The sequence below is a fragment of the Oryzias latipes genome, chromosome 22, assembly GCF_002234675.1.
Source record: "Oryzias latipes chromosome 22, ASM223467v1".
NCBI lineage: Eukaryota > Metazoa > Chordata > Actinopteri > Beloniformes > Adrianichthyidae > Oryzias > Oryzias latipes.
The window spans coordinates 23,827,685-23,855,614 of NC_019880.2; the positions used below are offsets into that span (position 1 = coordinate 23,827,685).

Genomic DNA, 27,930 nt, shown 5'->3' on the forward strand with positions numbered 1-27,930 from the left:
GCCCGGTGTGAAGGTGTGGTGATCATGTTTTTGAATGGTGCATTCTGGGATCTTGGTTTGAAGCAGCCTCTCTTCTTCTCTCTCAGACGTCAGACCGTCTTTAATCATTTAGGGCTGAACTCCGTTTTTCTAGCAGGACACTGAGGCGCACAGACATGGAGGTTAACTGAGGACTTGCTTGGAATGGAATCTTTTTTCTTTTGCTTTCTGGAGTCGGTTGCTGACTGTCCGTTTGCCTTTGGCCGCCTGCGTTGTTTTCTTTAATCAGCATTGACAATGGATGCTGAAGAAGTTTTTTTCAGCACTGAAAGCTGCAGACAGTTAAAGGAACATTAACTTCATTCTGGGATGGAGCTTCTCTGTCAGAAAGGATTGTAACACCAGCAGGTGAAGTCTGTTAAACACAGAGAAAAGTGACCAGAAAGTATGGAGCCCACCTGACATGGGTAAAAAAATAAAGTAATCATTCCCACAAATTAGGATTCAGTTCACACGGAATAATGAAACCGTTCCCATGGAATATGAATTCGTATGAACTTAGAAGTACTTTTTCCCTGCATTAAGCAGAAGTGGTTACTTGTCGATCGGTTGGTCTCTCTTTTCTTTTTTTTTTTTTTTTTTTTTTTTAACTTGTCCTGTCCAACAGCTAGGCAAACAGATGAGAGCTGAGGGCCTCTTGTGTTGGACATATTTTATTCTAACAAGAGGGGTTATTCATCTTCAGACAAACCAAAGGTATGTCTGAATAAACCCCTTTTGTAATTGAGGCCAAACTTTATTAATTTCAATCATGTTTGAAAATCTTTGGTGTTGGACCGGACGGAAAAGGAAAGAGGGGAACAAGAGAGAGGGACGTTAGAGAGAGGGGGGGGTAGGAGGGTGATAATAGGAGGGGAAGGGGGGTAAGACCATGAAGCAGCATAGAGCAGGCAGGTTTACTGGTTGTTTATCGTTACGGTACGGTTCACATGTAGTACAAAAAGGGCGGGGCCTGTTCACACACACTCAAATATTATCAACACACCTGCTAGCCGCAGAAATGTCCACATGTCAACATGCACACAAAACAGATAGTGTTCACGAACGCATACTTATGCCTTTAAACCAACTAGTGTGAAATCTTTCATTCATTCAATCATGCAAACTATTAGTGCAAAGGTGAGCTAACACCTGTGCTCAGGTGAGTGTTTATGTTCTTCTAAAATGGATGGTGGAATGTGAAAAGAAGGAGGAGGAGCGCCCAGCCACCCCCACACCCATACCCCCGCCGCAGCAGCAGCGGCAGCCGGAATTCCCCCAGCGCCACACGGGAACAGGCAGGGAACAACCGCCCCCCGGGCGACCAAGACCGCCACCCAGGCCAGGGCCAGCAGGACCGCCGCGAGGCCCCCAGAGCCAGAGAGCAGGGAGGCGCAGAGGGAAAGAGAGCGCCGCCCCAGCCCAGCCAGGAAAGCAGCCCCCCGCCGCGCCGGAAGAGCCCAACGCAGGGCCCCACCGGAGAGGGACGCCCACAGCCCCAGACGAGCACCCCACCACCACCCAGGAGTTCCGGGCATCCCCCCGCCCCGACCCCAGGTACGAGCCAGGACCCCCCAAGGGAGACCCGCTCCGCACTCCAGGCAGCCACCCACCCGGCCCACGGTTGGTCCAGGTAGGAGCAAGGCAGGGGCCCGCCGCCCCCGCCCAGGAGGGGGGAACCCCGGGGAAAAAAGGGCGGCCCATAAGGGATGTTATAAATATGGCCCGACCAGGCTCGGCCATGTTGGAAGTTTGGCGGGGCCCAGCGCCCAGGGGCAAGGACCAGGACCCACCCCCCAGGGACACGAACACCCCCGGCTCAGGTGTAATATGAACCCCCCCACCGTGCGGAGAGAGCACCGCCGGGCCCAGGGAGCCGGCACCCAAGGGACACGGCCGCCATCGCCAAGGGGCCCGCACCCCCCACCAGGGACGGGGTAGGGGACAGATGGACCCAGGTCCCACCTTCCTTGTAAAATGTGTGTGCGTGTATGGGTGTTTGAGAGGGTGTTTGTGTGCATGTGTGTGTGTTTATGTTTGAATGTATATATTGAAGGGGGAGGGGTGTGTGTACTAAGGGGGGTGCAGTTAAAATTGGCGAGTAGGGCACTAAGGGGACATCTCCTGATTACTCACAGTGATGTCCCCTCACCCTCCACACCAAGGGGCCCTAAATGTCTAAGGTGCGGTTAAAATTGGCGGGTAGGGTGCCAGGAGGACATCTGCTGCTTGCTGGCAGTGATGTCCAAGCACCCCCCCTACCAAGGACCCTACGTGTCTAAGGTGCAAATAAAACCGAAAGAGGGGGGGCCCACTCCATACGGCAACCATAGGAGGGGGGCCACTCCCAAGTAGCCCCCCCCAAGGCGCATCGCAGGCTAAACCCCCCACCCCCTCACCCTAATATGAGGTTATATAAGGAAGGGGGTAAATTGGGGACAGCTGGTAGACTGTCCCCCGGTGGTCAAACAGCCGTCCCCCAGCCCACCCCCAGCAAAGGGGCCAAGGCCACCCAGCCCAGGGGCCCACCCCCGGAGGCGCCGACACCCCAGGCCCGGCACCACCCACCCCACACAGAGAGAGAGGAGCCAGAAAGCGTCGCCCCCCCCCGGAGCAAGCCCAGGCCCCCACCCCCAGACGCCGGCCCTAGAAGAGCTCTGGTCAGGCCTCGACGGGACCGAGGAGGCCAACCGGCCGAGGCAACCACTGATTGCCTCAGCGGAGACCCCGACCCGCTAGCCCCCCCGACCCGTACTAATAATGGGCCCCCCCTCCCCCCCAGAACGCCCCCCCACAGGACAGGGCCGACAAGCCCCCCACCCCACCCCACCCCAGACCCCGCAGCCGAAGCGGGTGACACCCAGAGCGACCGGGGGCCCCGAGAGGGTTGTCCCGTCCCGTCCCAGAGCCAGGGAAGGGCCGATCCCAGCCCCAGGTGCAGATGGGCAGCCCATCCGGCGCCGCTGGGCCCCCCCCACCCGAGCAGGGCCCCCCGCCAACCCCCCCAGCACAGGCAAAGGGACCACCCCCCCAAGCCAAGCCAGACCACCACCCCACCCCCCCACCACGCACCCCCACACCCAAGCCCAGAGGACCACGCAGCGCCCCAGCCCGCCCCACCCAGGCACCGGACCCGACCCCCCGACCAACGGAGCCCCCCACCGCCCCCGCCAGGCACCGGAAGCCCCGACCCCCACCCCAAACCACGGCAGAAGGGCAAGGAGCAGCGACGACCAAGCCCTCCACCCCCTAAGTCATGGAGTCAACCACAGGAGACCAGAGAGACTGAATTCTTTCAAAGTTACTTGAGCTTTGGGCTGACATTTTTTCCAAGCTGATATGATCAAACAGCAGATTTCTGTGTTGACTTATGTTTATATTTTTCTTGTTTTTCCAATTTATTAAAATAGTTTTTTTGGCAATACAAAGAGTTATGAAAATGATAGATGCTAATCCTTCTTCTATATCGATGGCACTCATGTCACCAAGCACACAAAGTGACGGTGAGGCAGTGATTGAAACCTTAAGCCAGACTGATAAATCGGCACATACCTGCTGCCAGAGAGCCCTGACAGGAGTGCAGAACCACAGTGCGTGCATGTAGCTGTCGGGTAGATTATTATCACAGTGCTCGCAAATGTCTGAGTTACTGAGACCCATCTTGAACATCCTCTGTCCAGTGTAGTAAATTCTGTGAAGAGTTTTGAGATGGATTAGCTGCAGATTTGGACTTTTTGTCAGTTTAAAGGTGTTTAGACAAAGTTCTGACCAGAAGCTTTCATCTGTGCTGATGCTCAAATCTGCATCCCATTTTTTTGTTGGAAGGGCAATATTGTTATCTAAATTACATAAAAGTTTGTATATTTTGGAGAGAGTTCTATTCATTGAAAAATTAATCAGAGTGGTAACTACATCTGGTAGCTTTAAATCGTCGTCTTTAATTTTATACTTTTTAGTAATACTTGATTTAAGTTGCTGATATTCCAAGAAGTTATTTATTCCATGTTTGTCTTGAAGTTCCTGGGGGGTTATGAATCTTCTATCAATAATTACGTGCTCTAGTTGTTTTATGCCCCCTGCTTGCCAAGCTGGGAAGTGAATCATTTTTTTGTTAATAAGGATGTCCGGGTTGTTCCAGATGGGTGTCATTTTGCACGGTTGAATTGATGATTTTGATATTTTGAGAAATTCCCACCAGGCTGTTAAGGTGGCATTTATATTAATGCTTTTGAAACAATCCTGTTTTTTAACTGTATGGCTAATAAATGGTAGCTGTGACAGGTTGATCTTTCCACATAACACCTGTTCCAAGTCTAACCATGAGTTGGTTTCTGGATTATTTTTTAACCATTTTAAGATATATTGTAATCTATTTGCAAGAAAGTATTTGTGGAAATTAGGTAGTTCTAATCCTCCACAGCTTTTTGCAGATTTTAAAGTTTTTAGACTAATTCTTGCAGGTTTGTTGTTCCATAGAAAGCTTGATATGGATGAGTCTAATGTTTTGAACCATTTTAATGGCGGTTGTGTGGGAATCATTGAGAAGAGATAATTAACTTTGGGTAAGATTTTCATTTTAACCGTGGCTACCTTGCCCATAAGGGACAGAGGCAGGTTGGTCCAGCGTGTTAGATCGTCCTGTATGCTTTTCAGTAATGGGGTGTGGTTTAGCTGCACCAGTTCTGATAGTTTGGGGGAAAAGTAGATACCCAGATATTTGATATTTCCTGTTTTGACTGGAATTGTGAGTCTTTGTTCCATATTCCTGTTAAGTGGTAATAAAACAGACTTATTCCAATTAATGGAATAGTCTGATATGGAGGAGAATTCATTTATGATCATTGCTGTTTCATTTACAGAATGTAAATTCCTTAAAAACAGTAATATGTCATCCGCATAAAGACTAATTTTATGATGGCTGTGTTTGGTTTTTATTCCTATAATGCTCTCATTCTGTCTTATTGCTGCAGCTAAAGGCTCAATGAATATAGCAAAAAGAGAAGGAGAGAGTGGGCAGCCCTGTCTGGTTCCTCTTCCAAGAAAAAACCTGTTTGAAGTCTGTTTATTAGTTCTAACTGATGCATTGGGGTTGTGATATAATATTTTGATCCAATTGATGAATGCTTCTCCAAAACCAAACTTATGGAGGGCAGCAATAAGGAACTTCCAATTAACTCTGTCAAAGGCTTTTTCAGCATCCAGCGATAGTACCGTCATTTCCTGTTTTTTAATGGTGGCAAAGTCTATTATATTAACTAGTCTACGGACATTATCATCCGAGTGTCTGCCTTTGATGAATCCAGTCTGGTCGAAGTGAATTATGTGAGGAATGATTTTTTCTATTCTCTGTGCTAGTGCTTTGCAGATAATTTTTACATCTGCATTGATTAAAGAAATGGGGCGATAGCTTGAAGGACTAGTGGGATCTTTGTCTGGTTTTAGAAGAAGAATTATGTTGGCTGAGTTCATGTTAGGTGGCATTGATTGGCTCTCATTAATAGATGTGACAGTTTTATAAAATGTTGGTGCCAGTTGTTCCCAGAATTCTTTATAAAACTCAGCAGGAAAGCCATCAGGCCCTGGTGCTTTACCATTGGGCATAAGTAACAGAGCTTCATGAAGTTCAGACGGCGAGAGCGGAGAATCTAAGTTTGTGATTTGATCCTCATTTAGCCTGGGTAGGTTTACATTATTAAGAAATGAGTCAATACTTTGCTCTGACGGATTGATCTGCGGTGTGTACAGGTTTTTATAAAAGTTTTCAAATTCGTTATTAATTTTGACCGGGTCATGGGTGACATTTCCTGTTTGGTCCATAATAGAGGTGATTGATGATTTTTCTCTGTTAATTTTAAGCTGATTAGCCAGAAATTTGCCAGATTTATTAGAGTTTTCAAATCTTTCAAGTCGTAGCCTTTGTATTTGAAATTGTGTTTGTTTATTAATGATGTCATTTAACTGCAGCTTTAAATTTTTCAGATCTCCCAGAATGCGTTCCTGTGCAGAAGCAGCATAAGCAGTCTCCAGGGTTTTGATTTTATTTTCTAATTCTAATAAATCTGCTTTCTCTTTGCGTTTTTTGTGCGTTGAATAAGAAATGATTTTCCCTCTCATGACTGCCTTTGCTGCTTCCCAAAGAACGCACGGTGGGATGTCTGGAGTATTGTTGAAGTCTAAGAAGGTTGCCCACTCTTTTTTAAAGAATTCAAGAAATTCCTGGTCCTTTAACAGAGACGTATTAAACCTCCAGGTTGTACCAGAGGGTGTGGATTTTTCCCTAGAAATGTTTACAGAGACTGGTGCATGATCACTGATAATAATTGGATGGATATTGGAGCTTTGAATATTTTTTAAAAGAGAGTTACTGATTAATAAATAGTCTAAACGGGAGTGTGAATAGTGAACTGGAGAAAAAAAGGTGAACCCTTTAGTGCTTGGGTGACATGAGCGCCACGCGTCGCAGAGACCCAGATCATTCATGTACTGCTTTAGAATACTTGCAGACCGCCATGTGCGCTGGTTTGCTGCTGTGCTGAGTCTGTCAAGTTCAGGGTCCAAAACAAGGTTGAAGTCTCCTCCTATAATGATTGTGGAGTCAGAGTGAACTGAGAGTGAGGTGAAGAATCTGTGAAAGAAGGAAGAGTCGTCAACATTAGGACCATAAATACTCACTATACAATAGTCCTTATTCTGAATGGATATATTAATGATTACAAATCTGCCTTCTGGGTCAGTAACTGTATCCTTATGAGTAAAATTAAGATTTTTATTAATTAAAACAGCAACTCCTCTTTGTTTGGAGTTGTAACTGGCAGAGTATATAACTGGAAATTGTAAGCAGCACATAAGGTGATCCAAAGAATTTGATAAATGGGTCTCCTGCAGTAGAGCTATATCTGCTTTTAGACCATCCAGGTGATTTAACACTTTCAGTCTCTTTGGCTCAGAGCCAAGTCCACGCACATTCCAGCTAACGATGTTAAGACTGTTCATAACTGCTCTGACTGAAAAGGTGTAAAGCTAAGTAGTGCTTGTGTGCCAGTCCGTGTGCGCGTGCCCGCATTTGAGAAGCGCTGTGCGCGTGAACGTTTTCTGGTTATGTGAGCTGCGTGTCGCGTGCGTCCTATGAGAGCCTGTGTGAGGTGATTGCAGTATGTCGGCGTGTGTGTGCGGGATCGCATGTGCACGCCCCTGTGTGCGCTTGTGTGTGCGCGCGCCCGTTCCGTGCATAAATAAATACTTACCGAGGATGAGTTGCTTCCAGGTGATTTACATATAATGAGGGGGGAGAGGGGGGGGGGAGAGTAAAGGAAAGAAAAAAAGAGATAGAAGGGAAGACGAAAACAACAACAAAACAACAATAGAAACATCAGTGGGACTGAGGTGACGAAGAAAAAAAAAAAGACTGTTTTCCTGCGATCGAGGTGTGGATTATTGATGATCCGGTTTTCCATTCATTGAAGTAAGTTTAGCGGGTTTCTTCTGGGCAGCGCAGATGTTCTCAGCGCGGATCTGAAAGCCTTCAGCACAGCCAGGGGGTGATCTCCGGGTCCCGGAACAGCCGGCCGTCCACGTAAAGTTTGTCAACGGCCACAATCGCTCTCGAACCAGCAGCAAGATGCTTCCTCCTCAGCGGGAACAGGATCTTCCTTCTACGGAGGATTTCTGCCGGGAACTGGTCATTCACGCTGTAATGCGTGCCTCTCAGTTCCCGTCCGCGGCCCTTCACCAACTCCTTCTGTTTGAAATGTTCGAATTTAGCCACAATAGGACGCGGGCGCTGGTGGTCGGACCTTCTTCCTCCGAGGCGGTGAACCCTGTGGAAGGAGATCTTCTGCACCTCCTCCTTGGGGAGCTTCAGGTGGACCTGTAAAAAGGATCTAACGGTGGCCTCGGGGTCTTCTCCTGCCTCCTCTGGAACCCCCGCGACCACTAGATTGTCCCTCATGCTCCTCGACTGAAGATCCAGGAGGGTTTCCTTGATGGATCGGTTCTCCTCGGAGAGACGGGCGGTGTCACTGCTCAGGGTCTTCACGGTCTCTCTGAGGGCCTGGTTCTCCGCTGCGAGCTCCCGCACCTGCTGCTGGCTGAATTCCAGAGACTCCCGCAGACCTTGAAATTCTCTATGGAGGATCTCCAGCAGATTGAGGCGGCCATCAAAGCTGGAGAGCTTTTTGTCAATCGAATCCAGGATATCGCTCATTCCGCTGCCTGGAGAGGACACAGCCCCGGGAGAGTCCTCAGGCCGTTCACGCTTGGCGGAGGGGGTGGTGGTGGCGGTTCTGGGCTTCACCATGTTGCAGGTATTAAAACACTCGTCAATGAAATTCTCCAGGTCCTCCAGGCTGACAGAAGCTTAATACTCTTAACAGGTTGTGTTAGTTAGCAGGAAATATTTTAATATGGCGGAAAAATGAAACAAGATTGAAAATGTTTGTTCAAATGCTTACGCGCCGCCAAGTCGACTCACCACACTCGTCTCGCTGGGTCTCGCGATACTACAGCATCACGCGATCACGGAATCTTTTTTCTTTTGCTTTCTGGAGTCGGTTGCTGACTGTCCGTTTGCCTTTGGCCGCCTGCGTTGTTTTCTTTAATCAGCATTGACAATGGATGCTGAAGAAGTTTTTTTCAGCACTGAAAGCTGCAGACAGTTAAAGGAACAGTAACTTCATTCTGGGATGGAGCTTCTCTGTCAGAAAGGATTGTAACACCAGCAGGTGAAGTCTGTTAAACACAGAGAAAAGTGACCAGAAAGTATGGAGCCCACCTGACATGGGTAAAAAAATAAAGTAATCATTCCCACAAATTAGGATTCAGTTCACACGGAATAATGAAATCGTTCCCATGGAATATGAATTCGTATGAACTTAGAAGTACTTTTTCCCTGCATTAAGCAGAAGTGGTTACTTGTCGATCGGTTGGTCTCTCTTTTCTGGCTTTCCCTGATTTTGTGGAAAATGAAAAAAATCTTCTGATCTATTTTGTTAGATTTTCCAAGTTTCACGTTGCAAAATGTGCAACAAATGTTACACACAGTAGCAAAATATATTGTATTACTATTGCTGCTTCGAACCAGTTGTCTTATGTGTAGCTGGAAGTATTTCAGTTCATTTCTGGTTGAAAATTCAGGGTTAGGGTTAAAAAGTCACAGTTATTTCGAGGGAACGATTTAGTCATTTGTTTTTGCCAGGTCACAGGCTCCAGCTGTGATATTTCGGTTGGCCTCTTCCATCAGCGGATTTTGGAGCTCATGTTAGGACTTGTAATGTTTGTCAAATACTTGTGAATCTAAATCAGTGCATTTTGTGTACGGACTAACCTCAGGACGCCTGATCGTTGACCATGGAACTTCTTCCATTCAGATCTGGAGTTTCTCACTTTTAGCTTTTATTTTCACCAGCTGCATGTGTCACAAGCTCAAACTTTGATGGAGTAAAAACCGTCTGCTGCTTTTCCCCCGTCTCCCAGCTTCGAGCCCTCACAGACGTTCTGGGCTGAAAGACTCAAACTCGACTCCGATTGGACCTCGGTGTTGTGGATTATGTGAAACCTGTCGCCGCCATGGTTTCTCATTACCAGGATGGAAATCCAGACACTAATGGTCTGGTCATGTCCCACACGGCAAAGTGAAGCAAGGGGGGTGTGATGTATGCAGGCTGTGCAGAGGAATGGATTCCACAGCAGTAATTACTGGAAGGGGGGGGCTTAAGTGTACCGTTAATGTCATCATGCTGAATGATGTGAAGCTGCAGTGATGGTTAATCTCATTTGGATTTACAGGAAAAGGCGTCACACATCTAAACATGATGACTCCTTTATAACTTTGCTGCTTTTCTGCATTTTCCTTTGTCTCTTTAGAAGCAGAGACCTCGTCTTACACGGCTTCACTGAAGTATGTTTCCCTCACTCTCTTTTCTGGGTCAAGGTGGTTCTGGTTTCTTTGTCCTCCATCTTTGTGCCCAGCTCTTTCTCCTCAGCGGTTGAGGAGGCTCTTTGGTTTCTTTGCTCCTCTGCAGCAGAGGAAAGTCGCAGCTCGTTCAGAGAGTTTGTGGATTTTCTGATCTGCATCAAATATTACAGACACACAGGAAGTCTTTCATTTAACTTTGCAATCATATTTGTTTTGTGGATTGATTAGTCATGAAAGACTAACTTGGACAGGTCCTGCGTCCAAACATAAAGATGCTCTGCAGTGGAGAACAAACTGTTTATAAAGCATTTAGTGTCATTTTACTCTCCACAGGAAGCGTTTTTTGTGTTTTTTCCTGATGCTGTTCAGCTTCTAGACAGAGTGGGAGCTTCCTCCTCAGAGCCAGCAGGAAGCATAGATGATTTCAGGTTGGACTTTTTTCTTAACATGGATTTACTAGAAGTCTCAGGAATGAGGCTATGTGCTGACAAACAACAGAAAAGTTTGACTTTGGAAGTCTGAGATCTTAGGATCATCATAATCACATGATATGCTGCACGGCAGACTCTACCTATGATGAGAGAGAGGATTTGGACTTTTACTTGAATGGTCAGTCCATGCTCCTACCCTCAGCTGTGGACATGAGGTGGTGAGCAAACAATTCGAATCTCAAAGGAACGAGTCGGCAAACGAGCGTCCTTCCGCCTTCAGGGTGGCTGGGATCTCTCTTGGGCTGGAACTGTGAAAAGGCCACAACTTCTCCCCACGGAGGAAGTCTGCTTGAGGGAGCTGAGATGGAGTTATCTGCTGAGAACTCCTCTCCTGAGCCTTTCCAGCGAGGTGTTCAGAGCAGGTCTACCTGCAGACTAAAGACAAAGGGAAGTCCTTTTCAGCCAAACAGGGGCCAGCTGTTTACACATAAACACAAACCTCATGGTCTCATGGTCACAAATTTGCAGCTCCAACCCAGCTTGGCTGGTGGCAGTTTAGCTCAGGCGGTAGAGCCGGTTGTCCAACAACCAAAGGGTTAGCAGAACGATCCCTGCTCTCCCCAGCCAGCCCACTGAGCCCAAAATGTGGAGAATGATTTTCCCATTTTGGGATAAATAAAGTATTAATTATTATCATTAGGTGAGCTCTGCAGCACTCCTCTGGCTCCCAGTTCATTTTAGAATTCATTCTAGAAGATTCTTTTTGGACCCCTGATTTATTTCCCTCAGCTTCTTATTAGATTCCACAAAGATCTAATGATGACAGGTGAGGATGATGACAGGTGAGGCACTGCCTATGACGACTGTTTTGTTAAAGTAATGAGCAACTCCCCACCTCCAGTTCCCGAACAACAGGAGGTTCCAAATGTTGCAGTTCCACCCAAAACCACTGGAGGCACGCTGCAGAAGCGAGCAATTTTCCATAAAATTCTATGTTCCGAAGACTGATATTACTCCAAAAATAAATGTATTTGCATCATTCTTCTACATCAACTTTGGATAGAAACATTTTTCAAAATATTTTCAACTTCTTTGATTGACAGTAGAGCCACCATCTGGCCTTGGTTGTGATAAATGTATTTGAATAAATCATTTTTTAAGTTCCTTCAGGAACATGATCCAGAGGTAAAGGAGGATTCGGGGGCAGCCGTCACTCTAGCAGCTCCCTCCACCCTGCTTTATCTATACTGGTGCAGGGCTTGAAGACACACACGTGTGCACACACATGCTCACACGGGTACACGTGCACATTTGCATCATTCTCCCCTCTCTGCAGTCTGAGCTCCGCTGTGGTTTCCTCCCCTTTGCCAGGTTTTGTCTTCCTGATGCAGAATCCTTGAGCTTGTATGAGTGAAACTGACACCACCCTGCTTCTAGCTGTGCTGAGCATGGGCGGTGGGGGTGGAGCCTGTGGGGGCAGTGGTCTGGGAGATGGTGCTGAGGAGGGCAGGGTGTGAACGTGCAACAAAGAAAACAATATTAAGACCAGCCCTCACGACAATCCTCACCAGCTCTGCCAGCTTCACTTAGCCTTAGCCTGCAGAGCCTGCAGCAGCAGGGATCATCGTGCCCCCCTCCCTCTTGGAAATAAACAGCAGTCTTAGCCTGCAGAGATCCACCCCACCCTGTTTGTACTCGTCCGCCTTCCTCTGTCATGGAGGGGTAATCAGAGCCTCTGCTGCCTCACCACACTACAGTTTAACGAGGAGAGAGCATTTATTGAGCACTTGGATGGAGGGCAGCACATGTCTCCTGCAGTAAAAGTCCTTTAGCTGCTGAACTGTGAAACTCAGACTGACAAGCTCAGCATCAGGCTCAGCTCCAGAGTCTGAATGTTGATGGCCATCACAACACTTTCCAGGGACAGCATGAGGTGGGGAAGGGTTTGCATGACAGCTTGGGCGGTGGAGAGAAAGGCGCTGATGAAACGGGAGGAAAAGCAGCATGAATGAATGACAGTGTGGTTAAATTAACGAAGTGATACCAACCCAGGTCTTTATGATGGGAAAAAACAAAGGCTTCACTGTTAGGCTCATAAAAACTGTATCAGTGTTTCTGGAGAAACAGGGCTGAAAATTTGGATTTTGCATGGATATGATTGTCATAGCGTGAAGCTCAGTGTCTGTGTAGATGGGTGAGAGTATACAATGCAGTTCCCGTAACCCTTGTGCTATCCTAGGCACTTTAACATTGGGAGTTGGGTCATCTAGACCCTGTCATGTGCGGGGGGTGGCTCGAGAGCCGGTAGGACCCAGACGCAGAGACGGGAGGCCAACAGGTTCAGGACTAGAGGGTTTAATGTCCAACAAACAAAAGGCGCTGCAGAGCAGGATGACAAAAACAAAACAAAAACTCACTGTGGCGTGGCGAGGGACATGAAACAAGGACAGGAATGACGTAAAACACACGACCAGAAGTTAGTGGACCAGCACAGGAGGAAGGCAGAGATAAGACTTATATACAGACAGGGCAGACAAGACACAGGTGAACACGATCAGGGCAGATGGGGACCAAAGGAAGTAAAACACAAGAAACATGACAAGACAGGAAACCTTTCAAAATAAAACAGGAAACTGAACCAAACAAGACAGAACAAGAACTAAAGCGAAAAACAAGACACAACAAACTCAAACCATGACAGACCCACTAGACAGTGCTCTGAACCTTTTTTCTTCAATGATTTGTGATCTTCACTGGTGTCCATGGATTACATGAAATCTTTCCACCTTTATCCACCTTTGTCATGGTAGGGAGAACACCTCAATGGAAGGGTGGGGTCATCTAAGACAGCACAAGAGACAAAGAATCAATGATTTTGTGATTATCCTGATGTGTAGAAAATGCAAAGAAATTACAAAAAAAAGTTTTCTTTCAAATTTGTTAGATTTGATATTTTCTGCAGCCTCACTCTGAGGAAGTTCACGGAAAGAAAATCAAAGTTGAAGAAGAGTGAAAACACAACCTAACGAATAAACATGATGAAGATCCCGGGGGTCGTTTTCCTGCAGCTCGTCTGTGCTCATCACTTCCTGTGGTCATACGACTCATGAGGTCATGTCTGTTTCTGTGAACTGATGTCATCACCATGTGCCCTGAGGAAAAGGTTTTCTTTTATCAGAGATGTGAAGAAGCTCAGATGATCCTGCAAACACAAAGAGGAGCTGAAGTTTTGATCATTGCCTATTCTTGTTCTTCTGCCGTCCCTCCTCTCCCTCACTGCTGCTGATCTTCATCAATTCAGCCTGAGTCGGTGTCTGGGGAAAACTGAGTCTGTTTTGGGCTTTAAGGTCCTACTTTAGAATAAAAACCTTAATATTTGTGTTAAATTCTTTAAATTTATTTTGTTAGGCTTTTTTATGTTTTAGTTACCTTTATTTATTTATTTATTTATTTGAACACATTTTAAAAACATTAAAAAAAATCATGAAAGAAGGAAAATTCTAAATGCTTTATGTGAAAGCTCAGCTATTATAAAAACGGCAAACCAAACTGAATTGCAGTTAAAATCAGCTCACAGCCAAAAACTTTTTTCTCTTTTGACGCATTTTCTTCCCATTTAAGTCAGAATTTACTTTAGAAATTGCTTTTGCATCATTTACAAGCTTGAATACTCACTAATAGAGCAGTTATAAATGTTAACCTTTTAGTTGAATTTTAAATGTAGATGTTAAATAAAAATCTAGATGAAAATTGAATGTAAAATCTCAATACTTAATAAGAAAACTACGAAATGTAAAAGTTTATTTAAATGTCAAACCCAAAGGGTTTGACATTTGATATAGATACTATATCAAATGATATAGATACTATTGATGTAAAATCTCGATGCTAAATCTTAAACGAAAACACATCATGAAGTTGAGGATTTTTAATGAACGGAACTCCATTTAACTTATGTTAAGATTTAAAATGTATACATAAGCATTCATACTGAGGTAGTGTTTAGATTTGAAATGCATCATTTACATTTAGATGCCTTCACCAAACATTAAAGAAAAAATAATGACAGAGAAGGATCCCCACTATCTTTAGTAAATTAAAACCTGAACAGAAAAAAAGGTCTGGTAAAAAGTGTACAGAAAACCTCTGAAGTTAGAACCGCAAAAGCAAAGAAAAAGAAAAGAACTAAAAACAAACTCTTTTGTGTCCAACAAGACAAAAATACAAATGTAATTACTATAAATAAAATTTAGCCTCAAATCCAAAGGGGTTTACATGAATACACACCTCATGTGTCAGAAGATTCATAAGCCTCTATTGTATCAGTAAAATCTGTCCAACACAAGAGGCTTCAGGTCATAACTGTTTACTCAGCTGCTGGACAGGACAAGTTGAAAAAATGAAAAAATAAAAGCAAAACATATTAAGAGACTTGATGGATTTTTATTTTACATGTATGTATTATATTTGATGACATGTTAACTCCCCAGAGAATGAATGAATGAATGACTAAACCACCTCAAGCCGTTTCCTAACCCTTTGTGAAATAGCTTAATGATAAGGTGATTACACTCTTAACATATTTTTCAGTCTTTAATATTAAGCTCAGTGGTTCTTCCCTATCAACGTGTTCAGAGATTTTTTTATGTTCCTGACATCCTTTTTATTAGTTGGACATATAAAGAGCAGCACCGTTTCTTGAATTAGATCTGGGTTCCTTTGTTTTTTTTTTAGTTTTCTTAGTGGGTTTCCATGTGACTTTTTTCAAGTCATTCAGCAGGGAACTGCAGCAAAGGATGCTGGGAGATGGATGCATATTTTATCACAGACAAGAGAGTATGAATAAAACATTTTATTTGTCTGTTCTCTCCGTCTGGTGGGGGCATCAAAGGATTTGAATCTGGGATGAATCACAACACACGTGCGGCGTGTTTCTGTGTGTCCTGCACTGCGACGGTCTTTGTCTGGTAGAAAGATCCTGCTTTGGGACCGTGAATGGAGGGTGAGGCAGAGGCTGGAGCAGAGGGGGAGGCGTGTTGTCATGTCTGACTTCATCCATTGCAACATTCAAAGGTCTCGAGCTGATCTCATTCATAAACATATTAGAGATTCTTTCATAAACCAAACACACTTCTTCTGCAAATGTTTCGCCACTTGGAGTTTTCCGACCCAAATGCCATCAGATGCCTTCTCTTCAGCATTTTAAAGGTCAGTTTGCCAAATAGTTTGGGTCCAGTCATCAACTTTAAACTCATGTTTTTTATTTAGTAGACGCTGTTTGGCTTGATGACCTTTAGCTCAGAAGATGACCTCTAGGGCCTGTAGAAGCTGAGACCACTCTTTAGAGACAGCTTTGTTCTGTTTCTTTGAACACGGGCAGAGGCCAAACCTGCAGGGAGTTCCACTCCTGGAAAAGTGTTAGTAAATTCTTTTTGCATGTAATTAATGTGAAAAGAGAGGACACAATGAGAGTGGATTACACTCCTGCAAAAGTTAATGGATTTCCTTAATGTTTCAATGAATCTTTAAACAGTTGCTGGTCAGGGTGAATGCAGAAGTTGCTAAGTTTTATACTTAGTTTTTTTTCCTAGTGTTTTATTTATTTTTATGAAATAGAACATTTGATAATGGAATATGCATTTTCTTTGAAACTTACAAAATGGTTACCTAATTTCATTTGATTACTTAAACATTTTTTAGAAAAGGCCAAATTATCAATAATCGGTACCACGGACAGCGACAGGGTTTTGCTGTCATGGCGTATATGTGTGTGACAACAGGAAAATGAAATATGTATGAAATCCCAAACATACTATTACATAACACAGAATTGCAATAAATCTTTTTGGAGAGCAAGTTAAATAAAGAATAGATAACTGGGCCTCTTCTCATGGGACACAGGTTCAGAGAACACTGCATGGGATTGTCTTCCTAAGTAAAACCTTTTAGTATTTTATGGAAAACTGTAAAAATAAAAAACTTACTTTTGAATGTTCCCTGTTTGTTCCATTTTTATCTCTAGTTATAGCTCCAACCTCAGGATCCTTTTACCAATCTAATCACTGCCCCTCCTGTTAGTGTGACTAAACCATCTCAACCCGCTTCCCTGCGTTAATCTGCAGTAGACTGTCCCAAAAAACGACTCTGTCTATGCAGCATCCATGTCTTCTCTATGCTTTGACAGTACAATCCCACTAATTGAGCAATTCTACTTTAATAAGGAGAGAGCTTAGTAATGGTATTAAAACATTCATCAATGAAACAGAAATATGTGCCTGGAATAATTCCATAATCTTTGGCAGTTAGGCTCTGGGCTGATGACATCGTGTTTACTTAGGATGATCTCAGACAATAAATGAATAAATTGGTTAGAGTGTACGGAGAAACACATACATATTATAAAAATGTAAATCGACACTTTTGCATATGAATGGCACAATGGCCACAAAAGGTGTATTTCATTTTCGGGTGCAGTGGGACTGAGTTTTGGTCAGTAAGAAACTGATGGAAATAGCTCTTTAGCAGCAAAGGCTGCAGACCGCTAGCCTAGAGGCTGATGCTGGATAGATCATGCCAAAGCATTGTTCCAAATTGAGAAGAGGTGGAGGAAGGTCAGTGAACTGTCTAGAAGTCAGAGAGAGAAACATCTATGAAGTAACAGGCAAAAATACACTATATTACCAAGAGTATTGGCTCACCTGCCTTGACTTACATATGAACTGAAGTGCCGTCCCATTCCTAACCCATAGAGTTCAATATGATGTTGGTTCCAGTTTTGCAGCTATTACAGCTTCAACTCTTCTGGGAAGGCTGTACATAAGGTTGAGGAGTGTGTTTCCAGGAATTTGTTGCCCATTTTCCGAGCAGCACATTGGTGAGGTCACACACTGATGGTGGTGGAGAAGGCCTGACTCTCAGTCTCCGCTCTAATTCATCCCAGAGGTGATCGATGGGATTCAGGTCAGGACTCTGTGCAGGGCAGTCCAGTTCATCCACACCAGACTCTGTCCTCCATGTCTTTATGTTCCTTGCTTTGTGCACTGGTGCACGGTCATGTTGGAAGAGGAAGGGGCCCGGTCCAAAATGTTCACACAAGGTTGGGAGCATGGAAATTTCCAAAATGTTTATGTATCCTGAAACATTCAGAGTTCGTTTCACTGGAACTAAAGGGTTCACAGAAAATAATTGACTGCTGTCATTGCCAACAAAGTCTAAATAACAAAGTATTGAGTTGAACTTTTGGGTATTGACCAAATACTTATTTCCCACCATAATTTGCAAAGAAATTCTATTAAAAAAAAAATCAGACAATGTGATTTTCTAGATTTTTTATTCTCATTTTGTCTCATACTTGAGGTATACTTATGATAAAAAATGACAGGCCTCTCTCATCTTTTCAAGTGTGAGACCTTGCATAAGTGGTGGCTGACTAAATACTTTTTTGACCCACTGTAATTCCTCCACCAAATGTCACACTCGGCACAACGCAGTGAACAATGTACCGTTCTCCTGACTACCTCTACTAGACTCATCCATGATGGCCATGGAAACCCATGGCCGAGCATCTGTACTGTACTTGGGATTAATCTGAAGGTCACATAGAAGTTGGACCTCTGAAGCAACTGACTGTGCAGAAAGTCATCAACCTCTTTGCGCTTCAGCATCCTCTGACCCCTCCCCATCAGTTTAAGACGTCTACCACATGGTGGCTGAGATGCTGTTGTTCCCAAACTCTTCCATTTTGTTCTGATAGAGCTGACAGCTGACTGTGGAAGATTCCACACTGGAATTCACTGAGCTCCTGAGAGCGTCCCGTTCTTTCACAAATGTTTGTAAAAACAGTCTGCATGGCTGAATACTTTATTTTAAAGACCTGTGGCCAGACTAAGGGATTAGGACACCTGATTGTGATCATTTGGATGGGTGAGTTAATGAGTTGGTAAAATAGGGTATGATTGTCATTGACTAAGAGGAAAGGTGGACTATTTAGCTGTTGGTTCAAAGTAAGTGCCTAATTGGTAATGTTGTCTGGTGTGACGTAACATCCCAGGGAACCTGGAAGTGAGGTATGCTTAATGAAACTGCGCCAAAACTTTACAAGTTTAGGCTGCAGGAAAGATTTTGCTAACAGTAGGAATGATGGGCTTCACAGCTGGCTGTTCAGCATTTTTCTGAGCAGAAAGCTGTCGGTCAAATCGCCCAGCAAACCTGGACTTTACACTGCCTGCTGCTCAGTGCTGACAGGGTCAGAACAAACCCCTCCACTGCCTAACACCTAACATTTGGAGCTATGGGTTCAGTTTGGAGATGGTTTTGAAGCTCACTTTTCATTAGGTCACAATTGATTTTTGTTGAAGTTGGTTCAATGTTTTAACATTATAGTTGAACTTATTTTTTAAAATTAAAGTTGTCCCTTTTGAGAAAACACAAACAATCCCTCTCTGTCCTCTCTAGGTTGCTCCTGTGACATCAGTCCACACTTAGAATCTTCTCCCACCATGACCACTGTCGCTCTGTCCCCCATAAGTCCCGAGTCCCCATCCCCGATGCTGACATCCGTCACCCCGACTCTGGACCTCGGCCCTTCTAGGTCTTCTTCAGGAGCTGTCAGCGTCCCTCTCAAAGATCTGGACCAGGAAGGTCCAATGGAAAAGACCTTGTTGACTAATTCCAGCAGAGGCACCCTGACTGCTGCAGAACCCAACAATGGACAGGACGTCTCCAGGTAACAGATCACCTGCACTGATGATGATGATGATCACACAGTGAATCCTTTACGTTATTATGAAGTGAGGATTCAGATTATTGTATGGTAATCCCTGTCAGGATTCAAACATCATAGAACTGGGTTTGTGGTAGAAATTTGAAATGTTCCTTTTTTGTAACTGATGGATTGGAAGTGTTGTGTCAGAGGTTGTATCAAAAAAATATTGTCACATGATCAGTGTTGTTCGTTTGCCTCCTCCATTATTACATTCCTTGTATGTTTACATAAAGACAAAACAGCATTTTACACAAACCCGTTCTCTGCTTTTGGAAAATTAATGTATGCAGTTTGCTGCAAGCAGAAACGACTCAACAGTCTTATTTTTAACCTGAAATACGATGCACAGTTTTGTGCATAGAGCCCCGTTAACCATGAAATGCTTCTTTGGTATAAATGAACAAAACACAGACTTTTCTCAACTTTTATTGTTGTCATGGCTTTGAAATGAAGCCAGTGCTTCAGTCCTGCTCCTTAGAGGCTCCTATGGCTTTAGTTCTCCACCAAATTTTGTCGTTATTGATGTTTAGAGGCTTTGAACCTTTTTCTACACAAACGCTAGGAAAGCCTCAGTGCTTCGTGAGGCTTCACTTGCCCACCATTGCCTGAAACTAAATAAACCATGAAGAAAAGGGTGCAACAGAAAGAGCTGCACAGGGCAGATGACCTGACAAAGTCACTTAAATAAGCTGAGAAGGATTGACTGAACTGCAGACAGATTATCAGATGACACCAGGTCAGACTGTGACAGCAGTAAAACACGAAACCTAAAAACAGATCATTCAGAAAACAGAGCAAACGGTGTGATCCTCACTCTTCAATCTCTTCTTGGTGTTTTTTTGCCACCTAACATAATTTTTAGTTTTTTGTAGATTTGTTTGAATTCACCTATCCTTTTGTGAAGTTAGTTTATAAACATTTATTTATTAAAGGATAAACACATTTAGCAGATCTTTGTGATTTTATTGAAATGTTGTGCCCGTAGATTAACAAAAATTATAAGAAAAAAGCAGAAATAATAAACTTTTTTTATCTGTTTAACTTGTTTAACCCTTGTGCTATCCTAGGCATTTTAACGTTGGGAGTTGGGTCATCTAGACCCACTAGACAGTGCTCTGAACCTTTTTTCTTCAATGACGTGATCTTCACTGGTGTCCATGGATTACATGAAATCTTTCCACCTTTATCCACTTTTGTCATGGTAGGGAGAACATGTCAATGTAAGGGTGGGGTCATCTAAGATAGCACAAGGGTTAAATGGTTCAACTTCAGTTAATTTTGTTCAAATAAAACCGTGTTGTGTTGTGGAAAGGTTTTTCTAATCTGAAGGATTTAGGACTGTGCATGCTGCTTGTGATGGTAAAGACTTAGTCAGGGAAAACTGGAAACAGGCAGGGTGGGAGATCTTGAGGACCAGAGTTGTAGCTGTGGATTTAAAGGGTTAATCAGATTTATTTTTTATCATAAGAACTTCACCTTCAACATAAACGTCTTAGCCTAGTCCACTAACTTGGAAGAACACAGGAAATCGGAGCAGAACCCGTTTGTGTGTCATCTTTCAGGACAAAGAAGCCCCCGCCTCTCCACGCCGGAGCTGACTGGAAGGTTGTTCTCCACCTCCCAGAGATCGAGAAGTGGCTGAGAGCGACCAGTGACAGAGTCACCCAGCTCACCCACTCTGCGAGTCAGGACACCGACAGCAGACACGTGGACGTCCACCTGATGCAGCTCAAGGTAGACACAAGCCTTTGACATGACGGTCCTCCCTCCGGTTCCCCCGGAGTTCAGCCTTCGGGCTTCCAGCATAAATTCAGTCAGAACTCTGCGGGACGTTTGCATGCAGCTGCATTTTGTGCTCAGACAGGACAGCAGCCAGCAGTTCCTTACGTGCAGAAACTCTTCCTGCAACCACACATGTTTTCTGCAAATGCTTTGGCCTTTCACTCCCACAGTCTGCAGGTGCAGATGCACATGTGGAGCTGGGATTGAGGAGCGGCTTCAGAGAAACGGATGCTGAGAGCTTTGCCTGAGTTTGTGTTCGCTCACTTCACTGAGCATCTGCTCCAGTCCTCTCACCGTGAAGGGAAGGCCGGAGCCTCTGTGAGTGAGTTTAGACTATATAATTGCAAGCTAAGCAGCAAATTTCAAATTCAGAAAATACTAAATTCATAAAATAATTTCAATAGCAATAGTACTGTTAAAAGCCCATGTGTGCTGTGAGGGAACTGTTCTAGCATGAAGCTCTGAAGGTCATCTTTGATGCAACCGGCAGCATGGCCTCCTCCAACACCCTTCCAGTCACACGTGCAGTTTATGTGCGCTGAAGTTCCTCGGCCGGTTTAACGTCCAGCAGCCTTCAGTGCGTCTGCTGACTCAGCTGCATGTCTTCAGCCGGCATCTTCACGTATTCATGCCGTTTCCGGCAGCTTCACTTCCTTTTGATGCCTTTGAGCTTCGGTCCCTCCTCTTCTTGAGCCATCTGCAGCTCAGCAGCCTCAGGTCTGACCTCAGTGACCCAGAGCTCCTCTAAGGATAATGCAGAATATTTCTATGTTTACAGGATAACTGATACAAATGAAACAGTAGAACTTTGTCTCCGGTCATTTAAAATCTTATTTAGTAAAGATCTATTTGTAGGTGAAGTGTCCTTCATCAGGCAGCACCTCTTCCTCTTCCTCTGCACATTTGTGTCTCTGTGCTTGTTGACAACAACTCTGCAGCTGCATTTGCTAAACTGATGAAAACACAAAGAAGTGTGTGTTCCTCCTGTGGTGGTGGTGGTGGTGGGGTGGGGGGCATTGTTGTTTTTGCACATGTGCAGAAAGACAGAGGCTGTCTCTTCCGCTCATTTTTTTTTTTTTTTTGCACATTCTGATAAAAGTTGGTTTTTAGGAAATGTTCTACAATGTTTAAAAACATGGTAAGAACTTGTTGTTTGGGCTCCTGTGTGTGTGTGTGTGTGTGTGTGTGTGTGTAGGGGGAATGGGATGGGGTGGGTTTGAGGTGGCGGGGTACAAGGGTCCTGTCCGCCCATCTGTATTTTGACCTTTTCGGGGCAGATGCTGCAGGACGGAAGAATGAAGCCGTTGAGCAACTAAATTTCAAAGCAAATCCAAAACTTCCAAAATCAGAGCTCCTCTAAGGATAATGCAGAATATTTCTATGTTTACAGAATAACTGATACAGATAAAACGACAGAAAAGTGGTTCCAAACAGTCCGACCCCGAGTCTGTGAGTGTGTCGTCTGAACTGCAGCCTGGCTCCAGCATCACAGTTACGTCAGCGTTTGACACAGAAACAACTGCAGCTTTGTCGACGGAGGACCGACGCCATGCGGTGTGAATCGTTGTGGTGTTGTGTGTGTTTTAATCAGATATTGAGTGATTGATTTGCTGGCTGTTGGTCAGATCCAGGGTTGAATCCTTTGATCGTGGGATCAGAAAGATCAGATCTTTCTTTTGTGTCCACACAGAGTCAATTCCAGCATTTATGTTAAAAATAAAAATCAGATAATTCTTGAAGGCAGCAAAGATGGAAGTTTCAGGAAAAGACTTGACTTTGCTAAATTTAGTCACTTGGTAAAATAGATCCAGCAGCGCCCTCTAGTGTCAAGAACATCTCTGTGCAAATGGACGCAGCTGTGCAGGAGCCTGCCTGTCCAATCACATTAAGCCGCCCCATGACTAACCTGCAGCTTCTGTGGATGCAAAAACAGACCAACAATTTTACTCTCTGTAAACTTTAAAGCCAGTTTAGTTTGGAAAATTCCCTTAGACGCTAAAATAGACGGACAACAGGGACGCATGAATCACAGATTTATAAGAAACATTTTTACGAGAGTTTAAACAGAGAAAAGTGTGAAAATGCTCATGTTTGGCTAAGAAAAGTGTGTAGTGAGGAGTTTTACAGCTTTAAAACATCTATAAAAAGATTTTAAAAAGTTGAATACTTTGCTTTTGATTTATCATAACTCCGGCAATAAACAAGGAACCGCTGTAAAATAAAAGATTAGTTCTGTGAAGCATTTGGACAAACGTTTTCTTATGAACTTTGTTCACATCAGCAGCAGACTGGGATGTGTAAGAGCGGCCATGTCTGCAGGACTCATTACCTGTGTGACATCGCCATCTCGTGGTAGCTTGTGGCATTACAATAGTGAGGAAACCATCCCCATAACATTTATTTAACGCATTCTGTGAAGGCAGATATGACGGAGAATCACCAAAGCCATAAAAACTAAATGTTTTCCCTTAAATATTTGTTTATCTGTTAGAAAATAAAACTTTTGAAACGGTTTTTCTGGAGTAGGTTTGCTCACAAAAACGGCTCAGTGTTACGGAAAGCTGGTGGAGATAAACACAGCAGCAGGAAGACTCCAACAAGTCCATCTATCCATTTTTTGACCCCCGTTTTTCAGGGTCACAGAGCCTAACCTGGATAGTGTTGGATGAAGGTGAGGTACACCCTGGACAGGTCGCCAGTCTGTCGTATGGCAACACAATCCCAAGTTCACACCTAGGGACACTTTAGAACCTATGAAGGACTGTAAGAGGAAGCTAGAGTGCCTGAAGAAAACCCACACATTCACAGGGAGAACATGCAAACTCCACACGGAAAGGTCCCAGCTGGGATTCAAACATTCTCACTGTGACGCACGAGCACAAATCACTGCGCCACTGTGCAGCCCTCAAACACCATTCAACAGATGTAATAACATGAGAGAACTCCAGGCAGCTGTGACCATCTCCAGGAGAACCCAGAGGTCAGGGCACCCAGGAGAAGTCAAGTCAAATGAATTTTGTCCAGTTTTATTCATATAGCCCAGGGGTGTCAAACTCATTTTGGTTCGGGGGGCACATTCAGCCAGTCTGATCTCAAGTGGGGCCGGACCAGTAACGTAAAGGCAAAATAATAGTTTTGTTTTAGTTTTTTTACTCTTGTGGAAAAAATGCCTCAACCACAATACTAGCTTAATCATTTGGGCCCAATGGATCTCAAATAAAATTAATTACACTTCAAAAAAAGTTGGTTTATTCAATTTCATACCAACTGAATATTTGACATCTGACAATGAAGCAATCCTGATAATAAACTCAAGAGGGGCTACGGAAAAAAACGAATGATGTCAATACTGCAGTGAATGCAAACGTTTGTTTTTTCAGTCCAAGTAATTGTTGGTAATTCTTCTCTTTTCTTAACTGCAAATGGTAAAACTTTCTATATGGTGAGTCTCATAGTGGTACTGAATGTTATTTTCTTTGAGCACTCAGATGTGTTGATGACATACCAAGAATGGGGTTTTGCATTCAGCTTTGTAAAAAAAACTCTGTCCATTTATTCTGGAAAGCTCTTCACTCCAATTCACTTTTTGACAACATTTTGGTCATAAGGGTGTCACTCCTGATCATCCTTATAGCAAGATAACAGCGGTGAGGCTCATAGGGAACCAAAATGAATCTTACCCAGACGCAAAGCTGTTAGGTTTCGCTTTTGGCACGTGCAGAGATATGCTGTTCCACCTGTTTTGCTTTTCCTTTGCTCTACCTAGTGGCGGAATTGCGCATTTTGGTTATGTCTTTAAAAAAAACATTACTCAACACAGGAATGGACTAGAAATGTGCTTGTTTTTTAAACATCCTTATAATTTTTACTCTTCATAATATGATAGAATATTAGGGCCACAGAGGGAAAAAAAGACAAGTCATAATATTGTAACCAGTTGTTTTAAAGGAGGACAGTAGTTAAAATGACAGATGTGGGGCATTTCGTGAAATTGTACCTCAGTATGGTTTCATAAACGAAGACATGCTGATGTGCCAGAATATGAAGTATCACATTTTCATAACTATCAAAACTGTAAAAAGAATATGTTGCTTTTCTCCATAAGGAACCAGCCTCATAAATTTATGACTTTATCCTTTTTTCTCAGTGGGGCCCTAGTACTCTGTCATATAAAATAATACACATTCAGTATGAATATAAAAACACAACGTGTAACATTATGTTCCTTTATTTAATAAAGACAAAACAAAGCAGGTAAACTCAAAAAAGGTTCACTTTGAATGAACATAAAAAAATTATGGAAATGATTTCCACATGATTAGATAGGGTTACTTGAACAAAAATGAATCATATTGGTCCTACTTAATGTACTTAGGTTCAAACTAATAAATTTAAGTTGATTCAATCTAAATACTGCAGTTGGACCCAACTTTAAATTAATATTGTTGCTCACTCTCAAAAGATAAAAGTTGATCCAACTAAATTGAATCACTTCAATTGGTCACACCTCATTAAATTAAGTTTATTCAACTTAAATTTGTATGACTACCTAACACAACTTATGTTGATATTACCTAATTTTTTGCTTTAATTGTATTTATACATCTGACATTGCTAATGTTTCCCAAAGTTACACCCAATGGGTCTTTTAATTTTCACATGAAAGGCATGAATTACACAGTAAAGTCCCACATCACTAAACAGGAGCTCAAATAACGCAAATTCTGTCTTAAGTATTGGAACATTAACATTTTACCACACAAGGGGTTTGGTCATCATCCTCTCCCACACTCTAACTCATGGTGCAGAAAAGAAATAAACATATCAGTTTAAATCACTAGTTAAAACAGAGTAAAACAGCTAGACAATAAAACCCATGGACAAAAACTCACACTTAGACCCCAATCTGCCCAGATAGACAAAGAAAATGGAATCCCACAATTCCTTGGGATTACTAATGTATCCAATTTAACGGTATCATGTTGGATCAACATGATTGAAATTAGTAACTTTTAAATGGATTATTTTTATGTACGATCGACATGATTCATTCACGTGAGATTAACAAACATAACATTTTCTGGTTGAAATGACAAGTTACGTTTTCGTAAACTTAATTGGCTGGTAACTTAATTTAAAAAAATCTTGAGTGTGCTTTATCACTGTGGTGGTGTTGCCTTTCTTCTTAATTATATCTTTTACCTCCTCGTATGCCTCCATGAGGATTTGTGCTTCCGATGGGGAAAGGTACGCGGCTCTAGTTGCCATGGTAAATCAGTTTATCTGTGATCTGTGGCGGGGTCTGTTTGAGTGAGCCGTGAGCGCGCACCTATCCAGGATTGGTTACACCTGGCTTGATGAATCCGTGTCTGCTCATCCTGGCTTGGTCTTTGTGCCACCGATTAAGCCTGGACGCACATGTTTTGGCTTCATTGAGCTCAGCTCAGTCATTTATCCCGGATGTCTTAATTCTACTTTTGTATTCCTGGTCCTGGAGATCTACCACCCTGCCTGTTCTCCAGATCTCCAAGACCTGCTAGCTGCTGATTGGCTCAATCAGATGTCTCCACAGTTTGACTGAATGAACACACCTGGTCCAGGTAATCAGCAGCAAGCAGTGCAAAGAGAGCTGAAAAACTGGCAGCCAGGGTGGTAGATCTGGAGGACCAGGAATGAGCAGTCCTGCTCTTAGACCCTCCTTCCCGGTAAGGAACAACTCCTAAAAAAAAAAAAAAAAAAAACGGATTCTGCAAGTAAAGAAGAAACCTCAGGGGTGTCCATATGAAGGAGGGATCCTCCCCCAGGACGGCTAGGTGATGTACCAGTACCCTTAAGAGAAGAATTAGCTTATCTATCTCTACAACTACATGCTAAAATAGTCCATCAGATGGACACAACTGATCTGCACAGAAGAAAAAAAACAACGACCCAGAAACCAGAACACTCAGAGATCATTCAGATTTGGCCTCAGAGAAGCAACTGAAGCAGCAAACAGCATCATAGCAATGAGCCAGGTAAGATAATAAATGTGAAAGAGCGTGGCGCTGTAGTGTAGTGGTTAGCACTGTCACCTCACAGTGAGAAGGTCCTGATTTAAATCCCAGCCGAGAACTTCCTGTGTGTTCATGTTTTGCTTGTGCTCGTGTGAGTTTTCTCTGAACCCCCCCATAGGTGAATTGATGATTATAAATCATCCCTTAGGTTTGAATTAAGTGTTCGTGAGTGTGTTGGTCCTGCAACAGGTTGTTCCCACCTTCACCCAACAGTGACTGGGATAGGCTCCAGCAACCCCCTGAAAGAGAGTCAGTGGGTTCAGAAGATGGGCAGACGTTCACCTAAATCTGATTGGTCAAACCTAAAGGTTAGGTTTGTTTGGTGAAGAAGCTGCCTGCAGGAGTCTTTCCTGTGTACAGATGTTTCTGTAGAAGCTCTGATGCTGAAGTCTCATTGACATCTGCAGCTCGTGTCCTCGTGCACTGGATCGGGCCCAGCTTGGCCTGCACTCTCCTCGCAGCAGCAGCGTCCAGACTGAAGGCGAGCAGAAGTTTATTGAGCTTAATGGCAGGCTCGGCGCCCGGCGAGCAGCCGTCGCCATGACAGAGCGGGAGATTGGAGAGGACAGGCCGCCAGGCGGCTCTTTGAAATTGTATTCACGCCTCTGGTGATCTCTGAGCTCCTTCATCGTGTCCTTGCTGCTCTTTTCTTGCTTTGTTTCTTTTTTTCCCCTCCCTTTGCTCCCTCTCAGCCCCCCACCCTTCCTTCCCCCCCTGTTATATTTATAATGCGTTTGCCTGCAGGGCATTTTTCTATAACCTGACCTTGCCATGGAGCCACTGTAGGACATGATTATAGTGATGCAACTCCTGTTCTTGTGTGTCTGCGCTGGTGTGCAGCCTCTCAGCCATTCTTGGCTAGCTGCTGCAGGCGCCGTGCAACAGCTGAACGGACGCCGTCCAGGGCCGCTTGGGGAGGGAGGGGCCACATGCTGAACCCACAGCAGAAGAAGAACAAAAGATTTTCTG

General features: G+C 43.9%; 1 protein-coding gene across 6 annotated transcripts in view; it reads left to right on the forward strand.

Annotated features, from left to right (window-relative positions):
* Positions 1-27,930, forward strand: part of akap6 (A-kinase anchoring protein 6) — a 234,481-nt gene that overhangs the window by 2,820 nt on the left and 203,731 nt on the right. For 2 of the 6 annotated variants that reach the window (XM_020713573.2, XM_020713574.2), the window contains exons 1-3: positions 14,847-15,570; positions 18,817-19,087; positions 20,689-20,860. In XM_020713573.2, the coding sequence (XP_020569232.1) occupies positions 15,546-15,570; positions 18,817-19,087; positions 20,689-20,860 (468 nt within the window). In that variant the 5' untranslated portion in view covers positions 14,847-15,545. Of the gene's footprint in view, positions 1-14,787; positions 15,571-18,816; positions 19,088-20,688; positions 20,861-26,461; positions 26,614-27,930 lie in introns of those variants that run through there. The other 4 variants (XM_020713577.2, XM_020713575.2, XM_020713576.2 and 1 more) reach the window with 4 other exon arrangements.